The sequence below is a fragment of the Crocodylus siamensis genome, chromosome 1, assembly GCF_052110815.1.
Source record: "Crocodylus siamensis isolate JL-2025a chromosome 1, ASM5211081v1, whole genome shotgun sequence".
NCBI classification, from domain to species: domain Eukaryota; kingdom Metazoa; phylum Chordata; order Crocodylia; family Crocodylidae; genus Crocodylus; species Crocodylus siamensis.
In genome coordinates this window covers 192,912,320-192,938,284 of record NC_143395.1, presented here as the reverse complement: position 1 = coordinate 192,938,284, position 25,965 = coordinate 192,912,320, and the positions used below count along the sequence as shown (strand labels likewise).

At 41.9% G+C, this 25,965-nt stretch overlaps 1 protein-coding gene across 5 annotated transcripts in view; it reads left to right on the top strand.

Moving 5' to 3' along the window:
* PLCB1 (phospholipase C beta 1) overlaps positions 1-25,965 on the top strand; it is a 749,766-nt gene that overhangs the window by 208,369 nt on the left and 515,432 nt on the right. For 4 of the 5 annotated variants that reach the window (XM_090051555.1, XM_090051579.1, XM_090051588.1 and 1 more), the window contains one exon: positions 6,894-6,962. The exons of the other annotated variant lie outside the window; for it this stretch is intronic. In XM_090051555.1, coding sequence (XP_089907681.1) covers positions 6,894-6,962 — 69 coding nt within the window. The remainder of the gene's footprint in view (positions 1-6,893; positions 6,963-25,965) is intronic. 5 annotated transcript variants of the gene reach the window in all.

The window sequence follows — 25,965 nt, the reverse complement described above, 5'->3', positions numbered from 1 at the left end:
GTAAAATTAAATTACAGAAATGTACCTCTCGCCTCCTGAAATCTGCTAACTACCAAGAACGTAGGGCCATCTGTTTCAATGCTTTGCTTAGCTTCTTCCCACCTAATTTACCACACCAGCTCAAAACCTCTGGGATGATAACTTGTTACACCCATCGGTCCATTTGAACATGGTAATAATGCATGTGAGACTGCTGTATGCCCACTCTCTTTAAAAGGAGGTGGCCTCTCACCCCAGTCCTCCCATAGCTCAGTCTTTGAAGCTTTTTGCATTCCATCCTATATTCTTCTTTACACTTCCTCTTCTAGAGGGAGCCCAGCAGGGCACAGGTGCCATTAAATAGTGTGGTTTCATTTATGGTTTGTGTGTTTGTTGACTGTTTTTTGCTTTGTGTTTATTCCTAATGCCTATTATTCCTGCTGAAAACCCTTTTTTCCATTTTTGTTAGGAGAGGTCTGGATATGCTTTCATAAAATCAATAAAGGATTCATGCCTTTTTTTAACATATGAAATGCCAGCACAGTTCTATGGTAAAAAGCATCTGACATTCACTCTGTGTGTGGTTCATCATCTTCACTTGTGATCCTTTTATTCTTTCACATTTTATTCGTTCTTTCCTCTCATGTGAATGCTGATAAAGTAATTTATTTATAGCATTTGTTGAGCTTTTCAATGTTCTGAATCCTTTGATTAGCATACTTTCTTTCCATGTGTCCATAGTTTTCTCAGAACCGCACTGCTACAATATTACAATATTACCATTTCTCATGATTCTGTTGCAGGTCTTGTTTTCCTGGGGTGTGCTTATAAAGCTCCTGCTTCTGCAGTCTGGTGATTTTAAAATGGCATATTTTTCAGAAGCTGAAAAATGTGACTGCTCCCCCAATGGCTCAATAACCAGAAACCAAATGAAAAAGAATCCAAAGGATTCTAATGGCTTAAAATATCATGATTTTTGAGCCTGATTCCTGATTTTTTTGGTCTTGTGGAGTTAGTGGTGTTGAAATACCTATATGCATGTTGAGAAATGTATTATAGTCTTGCTATGGACCTTGTTAGACCTTATACTTTTTGCTGCTCAAATGTGGATCAGTGTTACTTCTAGCTTGAGTTTGGAGCAGTCACACATTAAAACTAAGAACCTTCTCTGACTCTTCCTGACCTGCATAGCTGTGACCTGCCACTGGATAGTTGGGGAGCAGGGGCCTAGCTAGGAGCCACCAGTGTGAGTTGCCACTATAGAGTTAGTGAGTCAGGACAGGCTTCTATTCCTGCTCTAGGTTGGGGTATGGGGATAGATGGGTTGGGGGTGGGAACATGAAGCTGGGAGGTGGAGAGTTAATGCAATAGGGGTGGGTAATGAAATGAGAAGTGGAAAGGAAATGGGGTGGGGGGGTAGTTATTAAATGAAGTCAGCCACTAAAGGATAAACTAAAAAGAAGTGAAAAAAGAGTTTAAAAAGAAATAAAGAGAAAATAAATTAAAGAAGGTCTCATGTTGCAATAAATTAGGACTTGAAATTGGAATGTGGGGTTGCTGGTCCATCAGGAGCATCTTTTAGCTCACGCTGAAGAAGATGGCCGAGTTGGAGGTCAAGGAAAAGTTTCTGCTTGCTAGCTGGTATGTGTTCTGCTGGTTATTTACACAAGATTGCATCCTGGGTGGTGGGAAGGTTGCACCCCTGGGAGTGGGACAGAGAGTTGGCTTGGTGTCAGAACTGCTCCCTGGGCAATAGGTTTGTCCACACAGTTGATGATGAAGGACTGCAACTTGGGCACCTTCTCTGTGGGGAGTGGCCACACATTAATAGAACAGGAGCTGGGTAGCATTGATGAGAGAGAAACCTGTCCTGGAGTGGCTTAATTTTAAGCTGCCTAAAGTGTACTGAAAATTAAGTTTCAGGTGTTAATATGTGGACAGTCCAGGGGTTAAGAGCTCCAGGAGCCACCTAAATTTAAAATCTAATGAGGCCCTTTGATTGGTGGAGATTGCTTGTGAGATGAGTCGCATCACCTCAGGGTGAGCAAGAAAGTTCTGCTCAGGACCTTGTTACTCCTTAAGCTGGAAGCTGCACAAATGTTGATGGGTGGTAGTGCCAGCTTGGGTTTGGAGCAGTCACACTTCAAGCCAGCAGGGGCCTAGAGGGTTGAAAGGCAAGAAATTGAAGTATGCTGATTTTATTGCAGTTAAGGACACAGTGAGCCTTTATTTTCTAATAGCAGGTATCTGCATGGTTTCTTGTGGGTGGTATTTTTACTCTGTTCAATTTCATTGCGTTTCTCCTCTATCTTAGTTTCTCCAAGTGTTTTTGAGTGCCTTATCTCTGCCTCTCTTCTCGGTTTCTTTCCTCCCTTATCTCCCTTTTGTTAAATGTCCTCTGTTCTCCTTCTTTCCTTAATTATATCTAGACCTTCTCATCCCATCCTAAACCTCAGTCTCAGTGTGATAAACACTAATGCAACTCTGCCATATTTCATTATTTTAATTCCTGCCAATATTCAAGCATCCCAGATGCACTAAATCAAAGAACTCCACACTGTGTGCTTATTTTGTTTTATTTGAAGTTGTGCTCACTACCAGCCATTTAATAGAGAGTTGTAGTTGGCTGTTTTGTTTCAGATGTTTTCCTTCATACCTCTAACACTGAGCCTGCCTTTTGGTTTTGATGTATTCCAAATGGGACCTCATCGTAACCAGTACTGTGGTGTTTCAGAAGAGTTTGAAAGAATAAATAACTTCCTTAATTTTTTCCGTCTTTAAATCCCTCTTTTGTTGTCAAAGAATAGCCTAGTGTCTGCACTAATATTAGGCTGCATTTGGAGATGCATATACAGTGGCATGCAAATACAGCATGAAATAAATTATAGAAGAAATAAAAACATGTGTGAGACATTCTTGCACTAATCTGACATCCCTGGGGTCTTAGAAGAAATTCTGCTCAGAGATGGACTATAGATATGAAATGAATATAGTAGAAATGTTACAGTAAGGCCAAGGGTCAGATCTTTAGCAGGGGCACACAAACCTTTGCTGCTTCAAAGATTTTGGAGCAGGATAAATTTGGCACAGCTGAGAGTCATGCCTCCCTTCCCAATCTGGGAACCAGTCATGTTGGGTTCTGGAGGGACAAAGTGCCCGGTACACATCACAGTTTTTGGGTACTATAAATGAAATCTGCTTCTCAATAGAGATCCCATATTAGACATCATATCAGGAAGGCTTCATGCAGGTGGTCTTGAGCATTGCCTTTACATTGAAGGTGGGTTCTCGGTTGGCTTTAAGAGGCTGGGGATGGTTAAGATGAGGAGCCCCTCCATCTAGACTTTGATCTGGTGAAGAAAGCACAGGAGCAGCAGTTTATCACCAGGTGCTGCTGAAGAAGGGTTGGGTTTCACCCAGTGAAATCTAGGGGATGACTTCATCCCATTCCTATCCCATTTTGTTTCCATGATTCATTTGTTTATTCCTGCTTGGAAAATGCTGGAATTTCATGCATATGAGCTGGGTATCCCAGGGCTCTATGGCTTTCACTGCCTTTCTATACCCACCAGAGCTTGGGTTACAGATCTTGTCCTGATCCAAACATTTATATCCACCTCAATTGCCATAGTATGTTGGGTGAAACAGGGGATGCAGTGTGGGGAAGTGGGACTTGTGAGGAGCATGGGCATGTGTGTGTGCATTTTCAGCTGAGAACTGAACCTTTAGATAGATAATAGTCATTTTATTAAGAAACAGTTACTCTTGGGTACTGAGAGGGACAAGTGAACATGCACGCAAACACGCACAGATCTGGGGTGGGAGGTGCAGTGCTATGGACATAGCTCCTTTCAGTCAACCATGCCTTATGAGCAGCTGTAGGGGCTTATTTTTTTAAGTCCTCAAAGCAAGTTAGAATTCTCCACTCCCCTCTGTGCTCAGCAGCAGCACCTCCCCCTCCTCCCTCACCCACAGTTGCCTCTGGGGCAGGGGGTGGGGGAGTTCCAGAGTCACTCCTGTCTGCTCCAGCAAGGCTCTGTGTGGAGCCGGGACAGTGGCACTAGCAGGTGGATCCCTCCTCCCTTTCTGGTCCTCTGGGCTAGGGACAGAAATTGCACATAAACTAGTATATATGGTTGGGAATTGGTTCAAATCTGTAACACCACAGAAGTTCAGTGCACTTTCAAAATGGCTGAAACTGGTTTAAGATGAACCTTGACCTGATGATCTACAAGATCCCTTCCAGCCCTTAGCAATCTATGAAATCTGTGAGGATGGATGTAGTATCGGACTTCACTGATTTAGGTAAAATTGCTTTATTGAACTGCTGTCCCAGATCCCCTTGAGATTCAAATGAACTCACAGTTGCCCAGCATCCCAAGATACTTTGCACCTCCTCTGTGAACTCCCCCCTTGCAGGGTGTGTGGGCTAGCCTTGCCCCAAGCTGTCTGCTTCAGCCGAGCAGGGAGGCATTCTCTAGTGCCTACCATCTTCTGGCCTGAGCCACCGCAGGCCTGTGGCTGCATTTCCAGAATCAAAAGTAAATGTCTGTTCACTTGCTTATCAGTTGTATTTATGCAGCTTAGACTAACTTGCAAAGATTGAATCAATTCAGCCTCAGGCTTTCTGACTGTCTGTACTCAGCCCTGGCTTTTCCTGCCAGCCTGGAAGTAGATGTGTGGGAAGAGAACCCGGCTGCTGCCATTCCTGTCTCCAACTGAGCATGACTCCTTGCAGAGCCTGGCTGGAGTGGGGAAAGAGTGGCTATGAAGCTGTCATCCCAGCCTGCCTCTGGATCAGCTGGGTACAGCAGTGGGTGGGAGAGGGAAGGCAAGGGAAGGGGATGTGCCACTGTGCACTGTGCACAGAGGGGAAGGGAGGGAGTAGGGAAGATTTGTAACTGCTTGAGGGACTTCAAAAATAGTCCCTGGTTGCTGCTCTTGTGGTGAAGTTTGCCTGCCCTGATGATGGAGGAGGCTGGGAACTGGTGTGCAGCCTCTCTGCAGTCCAAGTCCCTGCTCCTGCACCTTCTTTTCCAAATCCTAGATCTGCTGGGTCACACACACGTACACACATGCACAACAGCTGTTTGGGAACAGAATAGGTAGTGTTCTCAGAATGGGAACTGCTTTCAGGGTAGGATGGTAAGTGTTTGGGGGTTGGGACAAGGTTGGTGCAGGATTTGATTCATAAAAATAGAAAGAAATCAGTGTACAGAATAACCCATGGCGAGATCATTATGTCACTTAAAAATACCTATGTTTTGTTTTGGGAACTTGGTGTTTGCTTTTCAAAATACAGCTCCTTTTCACTCCATTTAAATTTCAGAATCTCTGAGAATCAGTGAAGTAATTACTTGAATGCTGAAAATGCATTAAATTAGGCTGTATGCACTGTGGTCACATTTCTACTTCAACACTATAACTGTAATTGCTTATATTTAATGTGTATTTGAATGTGAACTTGCTACTGTGGACAGTTAGTCTGTATTATGATGCAAATGAGGAAGACAGGAGTAGGATGTGCTTTAACATGTTTAATCAATGCCATGTCAAATTAAACCTGTTTCCCTTCATCTCACGAGATAATTTTTGTTGCCTCTGGGGAAAAAATATGTGCCTGATGCCTGGGTCTGAGTGCATGGGAAAGGTACATGAGCAGACATCTGGGCCTTTTCAAACTGTACCATTGTTATTCCTTCCATACTAGTTTTGTACCTATATACAGGCATTTCTTCCAAAAAACTTGGGCTATCTAAGGAATATGTTGCTATCTAAGGAATATCTAAGGGAAAGATGTTGACTCAAAGTTACAGATTTGCTTCCTGGTTACCACCCCCCCCAACTCCAGAGAGAGTAGAATACTCTGAAGCTGGTGCAAGTGTAACCCTCTAGACACCAGTGCTGCTGGGCTGCCAAGCTAGATGTGAGAAGTACTGAGACTCGAGCCATTTGTACTGTGTGTGCCCACCCCTTGTACTCACATGCACAGTACAAATTAGTAGCAGCCCCTTGGAAAGCAATTCCCGTTCTTCTCTGCTGAACATGGAATGGAAGGGAGTGGGGAGGCATCTGCCATGCCTTGTTCTTCTGAAAGGGGGCACCAGACAGGACAGTCTGGCCCTAAATATGCAAACATATATTTTTGAAAGCTGAGTTGATATTAAAAACTAAAAACCAGAGAAAATCCACTGCAACGTTTTCCTTTAAGATATTTCCCTCTATAGAGGATAGCCTATTGTATGTTGCTTTTGTTCTTGTGGTTACCAAATACAGCGTGTTCTTGGGGGCTGGGAAGTGTCATGAACTATGAAAGGCTTGTCAAAAGTACATGACTTTTCCTGAGCAGTAAGGAAAATAAGTCTCCATAAAATTGATGGAGCATGTTATCACCAAATGTATAACATCCCTCTTTTTCATGCATGCTTTTCAAAGCATTCTGTCTGTGATCAAGTAGATTTTCTATTGCAGAGGGCAGATTTTGTGTGAAGCAGAGTTCTCTTTTTCCTACTGGAGCGAGAAACTAATTATTGAAGGGGAAACTATATATAAATACCAGCAAATGGATGTTCTGCCTAAAAAAAAAAATCATGTGGTTCAGTAGGGGTACTTGGCAATCTAAAAAAAACAGGCTAAATAGTTTTGGATCATCATGGTTAGCAATCCAAAGATCAAAGAGTTAGAGAAATAACACACATCAGAGCAGACTCATGAGGAAACAATCAGGCTATTTGACTAAGGCTCCAAAATTGTAATTAAAGCACATTTGAGAAGTAGTTTTTTTGTAAACTCTGCAGCCTGCACCATATTCACTGCAAGACCGTCTCTCTCTGGTGGCAGTATTTTGTAACTTGCACATATAAGTATATTTTTGACATGTGTGATGACAATATATTTTCCACTTTTCCACATAGGAGACAGAGCTGCTTGATACCAGCCTCGTCAAAGATGCCAGATGTGGAAAACATGCCAGAGCTCCCAAGGTAGGCTATTTTGCTGTACACCTACAAGATGTCACATTGATTATTTTGATACGGTCTCATGGAAATGATAGGCAGGCATGAGAGAATTTCTCCAAGACAAAGAAAAATATTTGGATTTTCACTTTACCAAGTCTATGTAGACCTGTGGCATTTGGTCCTGTTCTGGTGAAAGTTGTATTTATGGTGGATAAAGAATAAAAAACTTGAAACCTGAGAGTTATTTCTAAAATGCAAACAACAGAATTAAAGATTTTCCTTCCCCTTAGGTTCAGCATTTAGTTCTTTGTTGCATTTTGTACAGGAAGGTCTCCTGCTTCAGTTATCCTGATCTGATGCCTGTTGAGGCCAGCAAGAGTCTTTTGAACTGATTTCAGTTCACATTTGTATTAGTCCTAGGAAGCCCAGTTATGTTTGGAATTCCCTTCTATTGTCTTCTGAGAAAGTCAGTAATAGAAATACGTTTTTTGTGTGCCTGTATTGTTATTTTTGGACGGAGAATTTAATATGAAAGGAAAATCTCTAGCGCACAGCTCTGGTAACTGGGCTGTGCCTTGGGGAAATCCAGAGGTTAAAGGAGGGAAGGAAATCTCTCCAGGGTTCTGAAAGTACAGCTGCACAGCTTCACAGCTGTGGCTGAAGCTTCAAGGCTGAAGTGGCCTCTTGAGATGCCATTCATACCCTAACCTCAGGGGAGGAAATGGATGGTGGATTGACACCGTCTCCATTTGTTCGCCGTCTTTCCTCCTATACTCCCTCTCCTATACTCCCTTCCCTTCCTTCTTTCCTCTAACCTGCTGTGTTGCAGGACACTGTCCCATGATTGGGCTTTGTGACAATACATGTTAGCAGGTTCCATGGACCTGGAGCTATCTGAGGTATATCTCAAAAAGACTCCATTTACATTTGGTTTTCAAAGCTTTCTGTGGAGTGCTGGTAGCGTTTGAAATGCTGAATTACAAGTGGAATGCTACTGAATCGCTTTATGACATCCACATTAATATCAAATTAGTTCTCTGTGATTAATGGCTTTACGATGAATAGCAATAAAACATTAACAATGGCTAGAACATTATTTTAAAGTGCCACCTGCTTTACAGAAGACATTTGTGTTCTTCTACCAAAACATTTTTAGCTAAGATTTATGCACAGCTATTACCTTGGTGACTTTTATTTATTAGGTTACATAAAGGCTGTTTTTGTTATCGTGCAACGTGACTGCAGTGGCATTAATTGAAGGGTATGAGAAAACCCTGACTTCCAGGGTGGTGTAATGTACCACCTGAGTGAATCAGGTTGCCTTTTGTCAACGAATGTGTGGGAGCAGAACAAAAATGGCACCTGGGTTGACTTTGGATGAAATGCTATTTAACACGTGAAGCAAAATGCTTGCTGGGGGTCAGCCATATCTATATTATACACAGTCACATATTAGGGGCATTGTGGGCAAGTAGATACAGCCCTTAAATGAGCATATGCTTTGTTTATAGGGATTCCTCTGCCAGAGCCCCACAGGACAGTGCAAGTCTTTTGCAGCTGAAGGAAGGGTTGGCTCTTCAGCTCAAACTGCAACAGCTCCTGGTTTGAGCGCTGGTAGTCACCCTGATGTGTTGGGCAAGATGGTAGCTATCATAGAGAGATTGTGGTGGCTGGAGTGCATCTACACATGCAGTTACAGCACCCGAACAAACTGCAGAGCTTATCGCTCCAGAGTTAATTGCTCCTGGGCATGCCATTTGCATGTGTGCTCTGGAGCAATTAACTCCAGGGCAATGAGTTCCACAATTTATTCAGGCACAGCACATGAAGCCAGGTGGAGCAGCCCTGGCTGGCAGGGGGCCCCAGCAGTCAGCCTGCCAGCCCAGGGCTGCTCCCCTCAGCTCAGTGTGTTGTGTATGAGTCATAAGGATGCTTCAGCATGGGGCTAGCCAGCAGGAAGGCCCCAAACTGAAGCACCCTCATGCCCCAGCCAGCCAGGCAGTGTCTACAGGTGTGCTGTTGCAGAGTAAGTACAAGTACTTTCCTGCTGGGGAGTAAATTGGTTTACTCCAGCCTAGTAAGGGCACACGTGTAGAAGCTGAGATGTTTAATGCACAGCTGATTAGTCAACTTGCAGTAAACATCTCGTGTAGACTTGCCCCTGGAGCTACCAAATGCAGAGGTATGTCTCAACTGCTACGCTTGTGAATAGGGTGTAGAATGTCTTACCCATGTTTTCACTTCCTCTCTAGTCGCTAGTGGCACCAGTCGTAGTGAGGACAAGGACTGTGACTCTTGAAAGGAGTCTGTATGGGGTGGAAAATCTCTTGCTCTTTGCACCCACATGTAGGCTGTCCACAATCTGTTCATCCTAAAGTATTCTGGTATAAAATATGATCCAGAGACTCACCTTGCATAAACTGTCAAAGCTTCATTGCTGCTGCTTCACAACATCTGAGGATCTGGACTTCAAGAAATGTTTAAACAATCTGTGGACTGTGGACAGGTGGTTAGTTTGAAGCCCCTGGTTCCCTCATGCGCATTATGCTTCCTTGATGCCAGTTAACAGGGATGAATAAGTTCCCAAATGTAATATTTCATAGGCTGGTAGGAACATAATTCATGATGAAACTCATCTGTCTCATTAGTCTCGCTGCACCCTGGTGTTCTTCAGATCTGAGCACAAGACCCATCTTTTGCAGATGAGGAATTGGCTGGGTAGTCTATCACATAACTAGAAGTGATCATGTGGTCCTTGCATTCCTCTAGTTTATGACAACATTTGGTATCTAATTCGGTAACTCTTTGCTTTCTGCCAGTTTGAGGAAGCTATTTTGTTTCTAAGTGCATTAAAAATTACAAAGAACTAGTGAACAGGCCTGTGTTTTCAGGGTCTGATCCAAAACTTGTAGAAATTAATGGGAGTCTTGCCACAGTATCTAGAGGTCTTTGGATCAAGACATGCTTTTCTAGTGTTCATTTTCATGTAATTATTTTGCTTGAAATAATAACAAACAAGATGACGGTGTTCTAGCACATTATTAGTGATATGACAAAGTCCCTTCATCACTGTAGGAAGCAGTTTAGGTCACTTTTAGCCAAAGGGAAAAATATTGAATTTCTTTACTCTTAGTTAGTCTTTTTGCTGATCTGTCCCACTTGGACACTGTAGCGGAGCACTAGGGTGCTTGCTACTAGTAATGGCGATGCGGGCTTAGCTGCCAATCAATAGGGCAGCACAGCCAGGGGTTGCCAAAGCAACTGAGTGGGTCAGCTGACCACCAGGGGGCAGGGCCTGGCCTATATAAACACACAAGGCTGAGGCCTGAGGCAGTTCCCCTCTGACAGGCTGAGCGGCAGGAGCTCTGCTGAGGAGCCGACTCGGAGCTGAGCAGCCTGAGCATCGGCATGCGGATACGGGGTGGAGAGGACCCTGATAAGGATATGACGGAAGGTTAGCCAGGTTGGCTTAAGGTTTATGTTACAGCCGGGAGGCTCTGCGTTCTGTTGTGGTTTTGAAGTTGTGGCCCCGGAGGGGGAGACTTTGGTTTTGTTATTATACAACCGGAGGACTGGGTGAGGCTGTAGGAGAAGGAGGAGGCCTCATTAGGAGCTCCCCAGTAGGGTGGGGGTACTCCTAGTGCGGTTGAGAGTGCTGCATTTGGGGTCTCCCGACCCCAACCCCAGTGGGGGTGACTATTGGGATAATTGGCATGGTAGAGAGCGCTGCATTTTGGGGTGACTCGATCCCAACCCCAGTAGGGGGACTATTGGGATAATGAGCGCGGTAGAGAGCGCTGTGTTTCGGGGTGCCTTGACCCCAACCACAGTGGGGGTGGCTATCGGGATAATTTCAGGGGAGCTACACAATAGTGTGGGGGTTCCTGGTGATCCCGGCTCTACGGGGCGGTATTTTACGAGGCCCCAGTGAGGGTGAGAGAAGGCGAGAAGCGTGGGACAGGCCCCAGAGAGGGCGAGAAGCGTGTGGTTGGAAACCCGAGGCAGGGCAAGCGTGTGGTCAAGGGTGTCTACATGTGTGGTCGCCTTTCTTCGGGCTCAAGTAGGGCGAGCGTGCGGTTGGAGGCCTGAGGCAGGGCGAGTGTGCGGGCAAGAGCCTGAAGAAGGGTGATCACATGAGTAGAAGCCCGGAAAGGACGAGACAGGGCTTGCACCAGGAGCAACAGGGTGCCAGTCGTAGGAGCCCGGAAAGGGCAAGACAGGGCTTGCACCAGGAGCAACAGGGTGCCAGTCAAGCGTGCGAGTACAAGCCTGAGGGGGGTGAACACACGTATAGAAGGTGCGCACAAGGGGGAACCCCGGGTAGGGCGGGGCACACGGGATAGAGCCCAGGGAAGGTGCATGAACATTAGGAAGCTCAGAGAGGGCCCTTATCAGAGAGGTCCCTGTGTAAGGGTGTGTACTTAGAGCACACCCAGAGACATAAGAACGTCCAGTACACCAGCGAGGCTTGGGGCGTGCTACAGGGGCGGCTGGAGGCATGCGTAGCCCATAAGGCTGAGACGCACCAGGGTACTCCTTATAGGATAGGGACCAATACAAAAGGTAACACTGTGTCCAAGGGGACAGTAAGGCAGCCTCCCATTCATATTAGAACCATCAAAGTCATGGCAGGTGAGAGAGAGGGTGCGTTCGAGACCCAACTAGGCACGGTAGGGGAACAAGGGGAGATCATGGCCGCTCCTGCACCCCACCCTGTGACAGACACATTGTTAGACATAAACAAACATCATGTTTTGCTCTTGGGGCAAGCATTTAAACTAAGCTATACATTTACATGCTGTGAAATGCTGCCAGAATGCAAGGAATAGAGAGGAAGTATTATGAATGTGAAAGCTTATAATACCATAACCAAGACCACAGTGTGTGGTGTCTATTGACACAACCCTTGGTAATGTGTAGCAATACCCAAATACTCCCCTGTATACTCCCTTGCCAGTGCTATAAGAATGACATTCTACCTCTCTGTACCTACAAGGGCTGCCTCAGCATAGGATCAGAGTCACTTCATAGTCCTTCATATTTTTTTGTCCTCACAGCACTCCTGTGAGGCATAGAAGTACTCTTCCATTCAAATGGTAAACTGAGGCACAAGGTAGCTTAAATGACTTGATGCAGATTTCACATGAAGTCTTCCTCAGAACTAGGAATTGGAACTTGATTTCCTGCATGCTGATCTGGTGTCCTGCCCACCACCACATCCTTCTTATAGCCGGGATCATGAAAACTACTGGTGATAGTAATTGGCCCCATACTTACTTGCACTCCCATCCACTGCATCCTATTTCTGGCTCCCCACTGCTGGTATCTCCTCTAATCAGTGGGGCTAAATTGTTGTTAAATTTCTTTACATGGGAAGACTGGTCAAAGTCATCTTTGTTCATCTGTTTAGAATGGGTCAGTAGATTTATACTAATGCACACTGAATATCCCTAATAAATGAAGCTCAAGGGTCTGCTAATATGGAAATGAGAACTACATCGACCCACTGATTATATCATTATATTTTTGGCCCCATCGATCATGGCAATTCAATAATAAATCCCTGCCCCAGAGATATTACCTTGTAGGCAGAGAAAACAAAGAATCAGAACCATCTTACAGATGGGGGAACTGAGGCACAGATAGATCAAACACCAGAATTGTAATGGTATTTAAAAGCAATATATGAGGCAGAGAATCTTTCAGTGGGAGTGAGGTGCTTTTGAAAATCCCTAGGCTCTTTTGCATCTCAAGGCACCTACATAACTTTTAAAATGTCAACCCCCACAGTGATACGTTGAAAGTCCCTGGGAATGTATCCGAGACTTCCTCTGTTCTAGCCAAGAGATTTAAATACAAAATCATCTTTCCTGCCCCCCCAACTTGTTCAGGGATTTGTTCAGTTTTCTTACTCAGAAGTTGCAAGAGCATTTTCCATCCAAAATGTGATGTTTGTGCTAAATCTTGCAATGGGGGAGAATGGTAATTGTAAGAGAGGGCAAATATCAAGCTACAGGAGCATTGAGGTGAATATGCAAATGAGAAGATAAATGGAGCTAATGGTCTGGAGAAAACGAGGAGAGACCTTTATAATTGTGTATGAAGAGAAGTGTCTTCATTCCAAATATAATGAGAGCTATACAGGGCTGAGGGAATTATAAGATAATTATCATAACCTCTGCTTTTTAATAAGTTATTAGAATCATTTAAGAAGGAAGAAGTAATTTTGAGAGGAGATTAATAAGCAATTCATCTTTAAATCAGAAGGAAAAAACTGTTTATGTACAGATTAATTTGAGCAGTTTTGAAACATGTAGTCCTCAGAGCCTTATTCCATAGCCCTCCCTAAATCGGAACTCCCCCTGACGTCAAATAGATTAGGACTTCAGGACCTTGGGGGCCCTAGACTGTTTGGTTTAAAAATGCTGAAGCAAGTTTGTAAATTGATACTTGCAATGAAGGAACTTCCTTTGTAATTTCCTCTTAGCCTTTCCTCTACTGGGCACCACTCCCTCCACTCCTATTCTGCTGTGCAAACTGGTCCAGGCTGCTTTTGTTTCTCTAGCTTGGCATGTTCTGTGTGCATGAGAATAAAATATAACAAATTATATTACAGCTATCTAGAGATAGTATCTCTAGATAGAGGTCTGTGTCTGTCTATATCTAGACTTGTACACGTTCTGTGAACATAAGTAGTGTAGTAAAACACAAAAATGGCTCTAAATGTATTTAATGTTTTCATGTGATGTAGTTATGCCAGTAATATAGAAGTTCTTAAATCTAGGAATGTCATCTAAAATGGTCTAAGGTATAAATACTGGTAAAATTATAAATCGTTGAAGATTTTGCATCTGCAGTATGCAAATGGGACTGTAAAATGCACACTTTTTAAAACCATTTTTAAATTCTTTAGACAATAACAACAGTTTCTATGGAAACTAAACTCTTTATATAACTGTATAACACTTTTAGTTTCAGGCTGAAATATCAGGATGAGTTGGTAGGGATAAGAAAGAACCCCTATGGCAAATGTTCACATTTACAACTTTTGATGCATTTGATGATTTTTTTCCCCCATTGATACCATCTATAAACAATTCAACAGGGAGTTAATTACCATATTTTCTTGTACACAACACACCACAGACTAAAATACGGATCTTGTTTTTGAAAGAAGAATGAAGAAAAAAGATCTTTCTTTGTGGTAAGTAATTGAGTAGCAGCAACTGGGGAGTTGAGTCTGCTCAGTTGAGCCTGCTCGTTGTTCATTTACTTTTGTGCTCCTTTTTGGACAAAAATGTGCATGTTGTAATTGAGAAAATACAGTACTTTTAAGTGATACATGGTGGAGAAATTTCAAATATTAAATAATAAATAAAGTGATCTGTTCTGAAAACTAAAATAAATAGCACAGTCTTTAGTGTTTAAAAACAACTTCAGCAACACAAACACATTTTCAGATGTAATGTGGTATTGTTTTACTAGAAACAACAATTCTGCCTTTCTAAATTTCTGACAGTGTTCAGCTCTCTGAGTTTTATTCTAAGTCTTGCAGTCTTAGATATTTTTGCCCCTAAAATCTATAGCTCCCGGAGTTGGGTGATTTTTGGAGAGAATCCCTGGTTTCAGGAATTTTTAAAGGACTTTTCTAGCCATAGGGTCTTTGTAGAAGGGTCTAAAAAGATGAACCCAGAAGGTTCAAAACCCAGAAGATGAACAAAGGAACACTTTAAATTTATTAATTTTTACATCTTGTGATTTTTTTTTTTTTTTTCAGGTTCTGACTAATGATTTTTGAATGCTTGGGGTTAACAAGAGCCCAGTTCTACTGCCTCAAATTCTCTACTGTAGTCTGTTTTGGGGCCAGTGAAATTGCTTTGAAACTTGTAAAAATGAAAAGGTATCAGGCCTATTAGATACTAAGATTTTCTTTCAATCTCCCTTTGTTTTTTAACCTTTTCTGAATATAAAGTTAGGCTATTGAAGCTCTCCCTCAAATCCATTCAGAAAATGCATAAATAAATAAATAACAGTTAACACATGGTTAATTTAACTTTTGGATAAAGCCTTGACTTCTGATATACATGACACAAAGGGAATTACAAGAACCCATTTCAATAGTAAATATAACTGGGCCATTTGGTTTCCATATGGACCTTGGATTATTTCATGATCAAGTTATTTTTTTATCAGTAGAACAAAAAAGGCTTTTGTTGTTTTTATCACACTTGAAACCTGAGTGGTTGTTCATTTCTTTATGATCAAGCCTGAACCAGGGCAATTATACCGTGCTTAATAGCCTTCCTGATAAGACAGCATGTGGGAAATGGTGCGTAGACTTTTTTTTTTCTTCCACTCTATAAACCCCCTAGAAAAGTTAGCCACCTACTCTGCTTTCACTGGATCAGTCCTTTGCTTTGCAGCACAGCGAGGTTTCTGTGGCTCTGCCCGTTTCAAATGTTGGCATAGCTGCTATTTTTATCCCTTGATAAATGCATGTCATTTTTCCCTTCAACAACCTTGGCGTTAAATTAGAAACTCTTATGTAAATTACACCTAAGTAATGCTCTATTTCTGCCAACAATAAATAAAAACAGAATGTGCACACTGCTCACCTTCTTTTCACCGAGGCTTATTTGAATTCCCACTCTTTAAATACAACGGTGCCATCTATTCAAAGAACTGTTTGTTCTTTTTCTGCATAGCGGTTTGATTTCACATTAACAATAAAGAAAGCTATAGGCTTTTCTGTTTGTTTCTTTTTTAGAACATAAGATGAGCCATCTTTAAAAAAAAACAAAACAAAACAAAAAACCCAACAACAAACCAAAAAACCAAAAGCAAAATAAAGATGTCAAGGACTTCCCCTCCTCCCTGCTGCAGTAAGTCTGATATGCATAGCGCTGGGTATATTTATCTGAGACATTGATTTTTAAGCACGAGCAAGGCAGATTTAGTGCAGACTTTGCTGCAAGTTGGGGTCATCTACCAAGATAGTTGTGTAGCACCTGGAAGTCAGCTGCCAAAGTCACAGTTACATAAGGTGGGTGGTGAAGTAACTGGAGTGCAACAACCACTAGCTGACCTGGGCGGACAATGGATAAGAAGTTTGCCTAGAGGGAGGTATCCTTGGGAGAAGATGATATAAAAACGCCTCGTACCTGTTAATTCTTTGAGGCAAATACTTTTCTAGTCACTCTGAGGTAGTGTCTGAATTTGAAGACAGCTGGTAACTTCCTAAATAAGGTCCCCAAAAAGGAAAGGCTAGGTTTAATTTGCTCAGGAACGAGTTCATCTATTGGGAAACTCATCTTACATATACTGGGCTAGAGGCCCTTTGATCTTCAGTAGGATTTGTGCTCCTACTGCTCTTTGTAAATGTCTCTGCTCAGAGAGTTTCCACGGTGACACAGTGATGAATTCAGACTGAGTCCAGGCTTGCTTGAGCTTTTTCTCTTGTGGATCATTTCCTAGCTATTCAATATGTAAGACCAGCTGGAGTCACCACCTTATGGCTGATTCTTTTGCTGGTGGTGTTTTTTATTCTGCTCATGCTCCTGTTTCTGCAACCTATCATACCTCCCACTTCGGGCCTCCCACTTCCTATGTGACTTGCCATGAGATATTTTCTCAAATAGCTACCCTTCCCTCTTTCAGGTCTCTCCTCAAAGTACACTTCCTGCAGGACATCCCTCTCTGTGGAACCTGCCTCTTATTGAAGTAGTGTCATTTATTTAGAGAACAAAATAGCTGCTCTGCTAGGGAGTTTTTTTGTGTTATCTGCCTTTGTAAGTTGGCCATCTAGCCAGTATTTTGTCACAGGTTGTCATCTTGAAAGCAGTGTGACCTTCAGTTAGCACAGTCACCTTTACACCTCCATTTGCAGCCTGCACTGACTCTTCAGCTGTCTTTTGGGTACAATTTAGGAGTTGATTTTAATTGCCAAAGCTCTTCTCTGCCTTAGAACCTGGCCACCTTCAAGGGCAGCTGATCCCTGGGTACCACCTGCAGTTGGCTATGGTACCTTTGCTTGCAGTCCAAGCTCCCCAGAAGACCAGAGGCAAGACATTTTCTGAGGCTAGCCATTGTCTTTAGAAGTTCCTTTGCCTGCTAGAACCAGTATTTACTAACAGTTACATCTTTAAGCAAAGAGCAGTAGTTTGGGCAAGACTTTATAGGTAGGTAATGATTGAGTTTTCATGTGTGAGCTGTAGTTGTGATGCATAAAGCGGTTCGTTTCTCTGGAGGCCACCAAAATCACAGACACACACTCATTAGATGGCACAAAAGGTGTATTTGCAAATAGGGTCAGAGCAGAGTCAAAAACTCAGATTACTCTGAACCCACCAAGGAATTTTGCAGGCTGTATTTATCCTTTTCCTCCTGGGCACGTGTGCAGAAACAGGAACTCTTACAGCTCACTTCCGTTTCATACAAGCATACATGTGGTTACATCACTACATACATCGCATGTATAGTATAATTAACTACTTAAGTATGCAGGGCGGAGAGGTAAATATGCATCAGCTAATTAAGCATGCTCAGAGACTACTATAGGTCACCAAGAGTTCAACCCCCACCCCCTTTCAAGGACACAGTCAGTTGAATTCCAGCTTCTGTAATCTGCATGAGAGAGACTCTCCCCCAGCTTCTCCCTAGCCTGCGATTTAGTATAAGAAAAGCTGTGGCAAGGCTAGGAAAGGAACAAAGTCCTTGGCAGTGTTTCTTTCTTATCGGGTGCAAGATGCAAGCTGTGCATTTCTAACAATACTCCATTTCTAACAATATTCCATTTCTAACAGTTGCATAGGGAGGGAGATGTTTACACTGTCTGCTTTGGATAATTTCATGTGTTGCTTAGTTCTAATTTGTCATTTTGTTTTGGTTTCAATGTATGTCTCATGGCCAGATGCCAAAATACATAACAATAAATTAAATCCATTTAAATAAGAGAGAAGCAGGACCCTACCCTTTTAAAATATTATACACTTCTAAGTTGCTAAGAATGCCAACAAGTAGGATTTAAACATATATTTAAATGCAATTACAGTTTGGATAGTCTGAACAATACTACAAAGCAAGATCCATAATTTCTCTTTTATTTGTATTGCTTTTTTGAGAATAATACTCGGAGACTGACAAATCAATGTTCAGTAGCCTTTGGATGTCATCTGTTATGTTAAGTATATTTAACGGAAGCACACGCTGAAAGTGGTTGCTTGGCCCACAGGTTTATAATTAAGAGAAGTAATTACTAAAAGTGACACCTCCCCAAAGCAGTAGGTACATGTAGCTAGGACAATATAATCGGACCTTAATGATAATTAATTCAGAGCTTAACAAGTGGCTTATAAAGTATGATGAAAGTTGAGTCAAGTGTGGTGAACCACAGCCTCTCAAGTCATGGGATGGATTTTTTTTTTTTTTTAAAGGTCAATGTGAAATTACTCAGGAAGCCAGTTTCAGGATTTTAATATGGGAGTTGCCTAAAACCATTATGGTGTGCAGTGCTGTCTTATTGTTGCAGAGTGTATTCCCATCTGTCTATAACTATCTCTTGTCATATAGGGATATAGTAAGCTTTCTGGGGCTGGGGTTGCTTTTTTTGTGTTTTGTTTTCTTCTGTATCTATAACATTGCCCAATGCAATGTAACCCTGGCTTATGGCAAGAGCATGTAGGCATGAGGCACTCAGGTTTAAAAGAAAAACTCACCAATAGTATTTCTTGCCTCTAAAGATAAATGGTGCTATGTTCTCAATAATTGTCAAGAATGCAAGAAAATAAAAGAATTACAATAATCGGTCCATGGGCAAAACAAACACATTAGGTAATGAACTCACGTAAATCCTTCTTGCTAAGCAATATTCTTAGCCTGACAATATTTCATAAATATTAAAATACATCCTTCTAGCTGTAGTTTAAAGCTACTTGCCCATCGATACGTAGGGTGATGGTGTAACAGACCCCTGCTTTGCATGCTTGAAGATAAGAATCAGTAGCACATGATCAGATGAAAATGCCAACGTAGGTACATTTTTCAGATGGCACTCACAGCAAATAATTAAAAACATTCCCATTTTATTAGGATTCATCCTAGTAAATTTATATGACACTCATAGAGTGATGCCTTGTAAACAATTGGTCAGAGTTGAATCTGCAGCATTTTAATTAGATGGAAAGGTTACATATATTTATTATCATCTGAACATAAACGAGGCAGACTATTCTCTACATCCTTGAAGTGGTACCAAACAGCAGCACAAGAGTAAAAAACAGGAGAAGTTTTGAAACGGATCCCTGCAGACCATCACAGCAGAAAGAAATAGAAGCTGAACCACACTGTCAGATGTACTAAGTGGGTTTCAAACCATGTAACATTGAACTCCTCCACCCAATACTGAAGTCTAAATGCTTTAAAAGAACAAGGTGCAGAATACTGATGGGAAGTCCGGTGATGCTCAAAAGATGTCGGAAGGATGGAAAGTCATCAGAATCAATAAGTCATCCTCTATCTACTTCCACCAGCACAGCCTATGCACTGTGGTATGTCCCAAAACCTGATTGAAAATTTTCAGATAAATCAAATGGAGCCAAACAATTTGCTCTTGATTACAAACATGTACAAAAGAATCTTTGATCGGGCTTGTGACTTAGAAGCTGATTGAAAATTAGAGAGGTTATCAAAGAAGGCTTCTTTGGTAGTGAAATTATTCAAACTTGCTGAAAAATGTGCTGGAGCAGCTTTGAATGTCAAGGACAAGTTCACTGCCTCTTTTACTGTTCTAGTTGTACCTAGTGAACACACTTTTAATGACCAGTTATAAATTGGATCTTAATTTAACATTACTGCTTAACCCTCCCTATCACATACATGGACATCATTGGAATGGGGGGGTGGGGAAGGGAGGCATTAAGAAAATAATTAAAAATCTAGAGACAGAGGTAATTATTCAGTAGATTGGGCAACTCTTATTTACAAAATAATTACACTGCTGTAATGGATGTTCCCTGGAGGCAATGTGGCTTTTCAGTTTGTGTGTCAGTGTCCTAGAGCATATGTGTACCGGGGGAGTAGCATACTTTCCTGCTGACATAACGTCAACATCAGACATATAAAATTATTGCCGTAAGTGACATAGATAGCCCTCAGGGAGAGAGATACATATCTTACTTTTCCATAGAAAGTAATGTAAAATAATGAAGCTTGGACCTAAAAGTCTTCAAGGCAGCCATATATAATATTATATAAAGCTCCCTTGAAGATTTTTAGATCCAAGCTTCATTATCAGTCATCAGCACAGGACTGACCACATTTTGTATATATAAATCTTGGCTAGGGACAGTCCTTGTGCTGGTAACTTGGGGACCTATCTTAGTAGTACCATAAAAATGGCAATTAAAAAATGTGGAAACTCAAAGTTGGTATACAGGCATACCTCATTTTATTGCGCTTCGCTTTATTGGACTTCGCAGATATTGTGTTTTTTACAAATTGAAGGTTTATGGCAACCCTGCATCTAGCAAGTCTATCGGCGCCATTTTTCCAACAGCATTTGCTCACTTCACATTTTTTAGCAATAAAGTATTTTTTAATTAAGGTATGTACATTGTTTTTTTTAGACATAATGCTATTGCAGACTTAATAGACTACAGTATAATGTAAACATAACTTTTATATGCACTGGGAAACCAAAAAATTCATGTGACTCACTTTATTGCGGTGGTCTGGAACTGAACCCGCAATATCTCTGAGGTATGCCTGTATATCAAAATAAATATTAGCACAACTAGGGGAATCATATTTTAAATACAGAAGACAGATGCTTGGCCACTAGAGGGAAATACAAATCCTGCCTCTTCTGTATTAATAAAGGAACATGGGTGGTGATAGACTGAATGTCTAGAGGTTCTCTTTCATACCCTTACTTAAGGCATATTGAAATTAATGGATAGATTCACAATGACTTCAATGGACTGGAGTTCAGGCTGTAAGCTAAGGACTTAAGCACACATGGTTTTAAGTACGTTATTTAATTGGGACTTTATTTGGAGAGGGTATATTATGTGGGAGGATATTGCAGTTCATAAGTATCTGAAATGGGACCACACGGAGGTAGATAAGGATTTTTTTTTAACTGACCAGAATTAAGACATGGCGAGTTCTAGATTGAATATAGGTTATTCCTCTTCCAAAGTAACATTACAGTAACCTACTAGTTCAGATCCTGCCAAAATCCACTTTACGAGGAGTTTAAACAGGGTTATTATGTGGATTCCAAAACTGTATAAGAATGTCATTTCCTTAACTAAGTGGCTGGAGAACTCGCATCGTCAAACTGGAAGTGAGAAGCTATTTAAGACTAGAGAATATTCATTAGGGCTGTGCAAAATTTCAGTAGCTGTTTCATTTCGGAAGTGTTTCAGTGCCCAAAACACCAAATCTGAAATGAAACAGAAGGCTCCAAAACATCTCCGAAATGAAACGAAACCATCCAAAATGTTTTGGAACATTTTGGAGTTTTGGAGCTGGGCTTATATGGAAACACACTAGGAAGAGGGAGGGGGGAATGCAGACACTGGCCAGCTACAGATGTCAGTCTGTCCCTGAGGTCCCTCCCAATCCCAGTGCTCTGGGGGAGGGACAGCAGCCTGCTGTCATCCCACACTCAGCTCTTGGGGCCGTTCCCCCTGGGAGGGCTGCGGGGCTGTGTCAGACACTTCCTGGGGGGGCATGGGCCCCTGGACCTGTGTGCGAGATGACAGCATGCTGCCCGTAGTGGCCCAGCCGGTAATGGCAGCCTGCTGTCATCTGCATGTCAGTGTGCTGTCCAGGAGCATTTTTTTTTTTTTTCTTTTTAAAGCCCTGCACTCACTAGCTGCAGCAGCTGCAACTGGGGCCTCTGGGCATTCATGGCAAAGCCCCTCCATGCAATGCAGAGCAGTGAGAGGGGGCAGCAGGGATTGCCCCTCCCACCTGACACCCGCACAGCAGCTGCCCTATGGCATGGGTGTGGTGCAGCTTGGCAGGGTGCTGGACACTGTCTGAGAGCTGGGGTGGCTCCAGCAGTCAGTCAGAGCCTGGCAGCGCTAAGCCCAAGCGACCCCAGCACCCAGACAGCCCACAGCTCACATCCCCCTGGGGGGAGTAGCTCCTGGATCTGCATGCAGGATGATATCAGGCTGCCGCTGCTGGCAAGAGATACGAGTTTTGCTTTGAACAGTTTGAGGTGCAGTTTCACAAAAATCTCTGCACCTATCTCCTTGAAACTTGGGAGGCTTTATGCCTTCAGAAGGGGCTGTCATCCCTGCAATTCTTATCCAGCAAGAAACAATGAAGTTATAGGCATTTTAGTGATTCCCTATTATAGCCTATGGTCGAAACACCCAAACAGTGTTGAAACTCCGAAACAGATTTGGCTGAATAGAAATGGGACAGTGATCTGAAACACTGAAACGAATCACTGTGCCTCAAACACTGAATCCAAAATTGAAATGAGACATAGCCATTTCACACAACCCTACTAGTTACCCTTTATGGACCAAGATTGATGGCCAGTGTTCTCCCATTGTTATGGGGACAGGTTCACATAGGTCTCATAATCAGTCTAGGACTCCTATCTCATGTAAATATGGTATTCAACCAGCTGGTGTGCAGATGATTGGGCATGAATATATTCCTGTTTCCTTTCTTGTTCATACCAGTAGGGCTAGGTACAGACATTCAAAAAGCCCAAGACAGAATCAGTCTAAGTTGCATGGCTTTTTGTAAGTGGTGTAGTTTAGATCGGTAGTGAACAGAACACACATTTGCCCTTTGGTGGAGGGACCAAATCATAGACTGCATTCTGCCATTTTAAAACCAGTCTATGCATGCCAAACTTCTGTTCTGTTATGAGTGTAAACTGATTTTGTGCGGTGAACTTCTGTTCTATCTCAGGTACTGATCAGTTTCCAATCACTTACACTGGTAAAAGTTTAATGTCTGTATCTGGCCAGCATGTTTCAGTAAAACTTATGGAAAGAAATGCACTGATGTTAAGAAAGGCATCTGCAAACTCCAGTTTTTATACACGGTCTTATTATCTGTGTGATGATAACTAAATACCTTGGAGCTTTATTCAGCATGAATTCCGTGTCTCCCGGCTTTCACAGCTTAGCTGCCTGCAGCCAAATCCTAGTTAAGTAAACAAAATTATCAATTGTTGCTGCTCAAGTATTTTGATCCTTGCCTTTTGCTACACTCCTCTGCTGTGCTCCATTTACTGGGCCTTAATGAGACATCCAGGGGGAATGCGGGTTTAATATGCGTTGCACAGGAAAGCCCACTGACATCAGCCTGGCTGAACTGAGTGTGCACCGGAGAACACTTGAATTCTGTCAGTGTGTGGATGCTGGAAAGTTCTCCAGGTACCCAGTACTGCTTGCATTTTTTTAAAACTCAAATGAACACTGGTTTCTATAGTTTTTGCCAAATTTAAATAAAGGATTCAGTTACACCTGGCATGCATTGCCCAGTGCACTGCCGTAGCAGTGCCTCCCAGAGCAACAGTTTCAGGAAAGTTAATTCTTCCAGTGACACACTGTATCCTGATACTTCTCCCCATACAGCAACACAAGTATTGCTTCCATGCTTAGCGAGGTGTAGTTGTTGCGGAGTGAGCTCCCTTGCATGGTTGGCTTGGAGTCTGCATGTGGGGTTGTGGCCCATCTTCCTCCCCATTTCTGTCTGCTCATTTTTGGGGTATCAGGGCTGCTGATATCTCTTTGCCCTTGGAAGATGTTTGCTGCAAGATCTGACCCTGAGTGGGGATTTGCTGTCTCCTGAGGTGGAATGGTTGTGAAATTCTGAGCGTAAGTGTCCAAGTCATTTTTCCTGCGTAGAGTTTGGTTTTTTTTGGTTTTTGTTTTTTTTTAATAAGATCTTCTGGAAATAGAGTGAAAGTAGCTAAATTGGGTATAAGGTAAATTTATTTTGCATAGCTGCATGTGGAATAGAACTGCATTACATTGAAGGTCTGAAATATGTGAGCTGAACCTAGGTTACTTGCTGAATACAATTGTTCTCTATTTTATGCAGTTGAATTAGTCTCAGATATGGAGCAGCCAGATATCCTCAAGGGTTTCTCTTGAAGGTGTGCAGAATCATAGTGTAAATACCTGTCATTTGAATGTATGTGTATTTGAGAGTCGGATTAGTCCATTAGCTTTTGCATTAGTTAGGGCTTGTATTTTCCAGTCTGAATAAAGTGGTCCCATCGGAATTTCACATCTGTTCTGAGATATTATGGCGTTAATGCCTCTTAGAGTCATGTACTGCACTTAATCTTCATGCACAAATAGTGACAGGTTTGTCTCAAGGGCAGAGATATCATCATTAGACATCACAGGTTACTTATTATCAAATGTCCTGATCAAGGTTGGGAAATGTTATAAAGAAAAATTTTAGGCCAGATTTAATGCTGATCTTAAAGCAGGCTGAGGTTTGTTTTGTTTTTAGGCAGAAAATACATTCCTGCTGGTCCTTTTAAAAGCAAAACAAACATAAAAAAATTCGGGGCATGTTACTATAAAGTACAGTAACCTGAGAAAGTAAAGGATCATACCTTTAGTGCTGATTCCACATGGTGTGTGTTAGTTAACTCCTGAGTTACGTTGCCAAGTTTGGTTGGTGTGAGCATAGGTGGGGGAAATTAGTTTGGAACTAGTGGAAATTCTGTTGCCAAGAGTTGTCATGTAATTTTTTTTTTTTTTTTTTTATTTTAAGATGCTCAATTTCTCTTGTGTGGTTTGGAATCAGAATGACTCTGAAAATAGCAGAGACAATTTAGAAACTGATCCAGATGTAAAAGAGAGCTGGTTGCTGGTATTTGATTTTGACATTTCAGCATTATTAATTTATTTCATATGCCAGGATTATGCTGCTTCTGATTCATAGCCAGAGATTTTTCAGAGGCTTGCCAGGATAGAAAATTTTACTAACTTTTACTATCCATAGTTCTTGTCATTTTTGTAAATAAAGCTTCATTTTACCTCCTTATTTCTATAAAGGATCCGTCCTCAAGGAGGTATACGATATAATATGGAAATGCTAACACAATAATTTGAGTTACATGAATCCCAGCATTGCTGCAATTGAGTCAGCATCTCTGATAAAGGACACCTACGTTTGTCAAGGCAAGCTGGATTCTTTGCTGTTGGTCGGTGGCTAGCTGCCAACCAGAAGGCAATGAGTTAGCTTGCAGTTGGCCAACATTGCAAGGGGGGGGGAAATAAATAAATAAATAAATAAATATATATATATATATATATATACACACACACACACACACATATACATATACACAGGCCGACATTGCAGTTGTATTTTTATTTCTTTTTTCCCCCTACAGCAGAAATATAATGTCTCTTTTTGAACTGTCCTGTCCAGTCCAGTCCTGACCAGTATAAAATGAGTTGTGGTTTGTTGACTGAATTAGAGGACAAAAACATTAGTCCAAGGGAAGCAAGTTCTAGTTGGCGGCCAAACACTGAAGGTAGTGGTACCAATGTTTGTGACCTTTTTTTAATAACGATTCTCATTAAATTTGGGTTTTTAGGTTGTTATTACCTGACAATTTCAGCTTCCATTTTTGTGTGGGAGCTCAGGGGGAGAGAATAAATTTTTGGCTCTAATTTTTTTTCAAAAAAAGGCCTGAAAACAATGAACCTTAAACAGTCCAGCATGTGAAAACAAGTAGAAAGCCCCAGCTGTAGTAGGGTGGATCAATAAGGAAATGGTTAGCGTGTCAGAAATGAAAATGCATCCAGGGCCCTGCAAGTTTTTCTGATCCAAAGTGGTGCATTTTTTTGTAAGACTTGTTTTTTGAGTTCATAAAACATGCGATGAGAAAAGACTTGAAAGAAATTTGGGCATGGCCATGGATTTTGCCTGAGTGGGAGAGAGGGCTCACCACATTTATTTTTTTTTAATAACTCATGACATGGTATGATATTTGGGGTCCAGCTGAATATTTTTTAATTGGTAG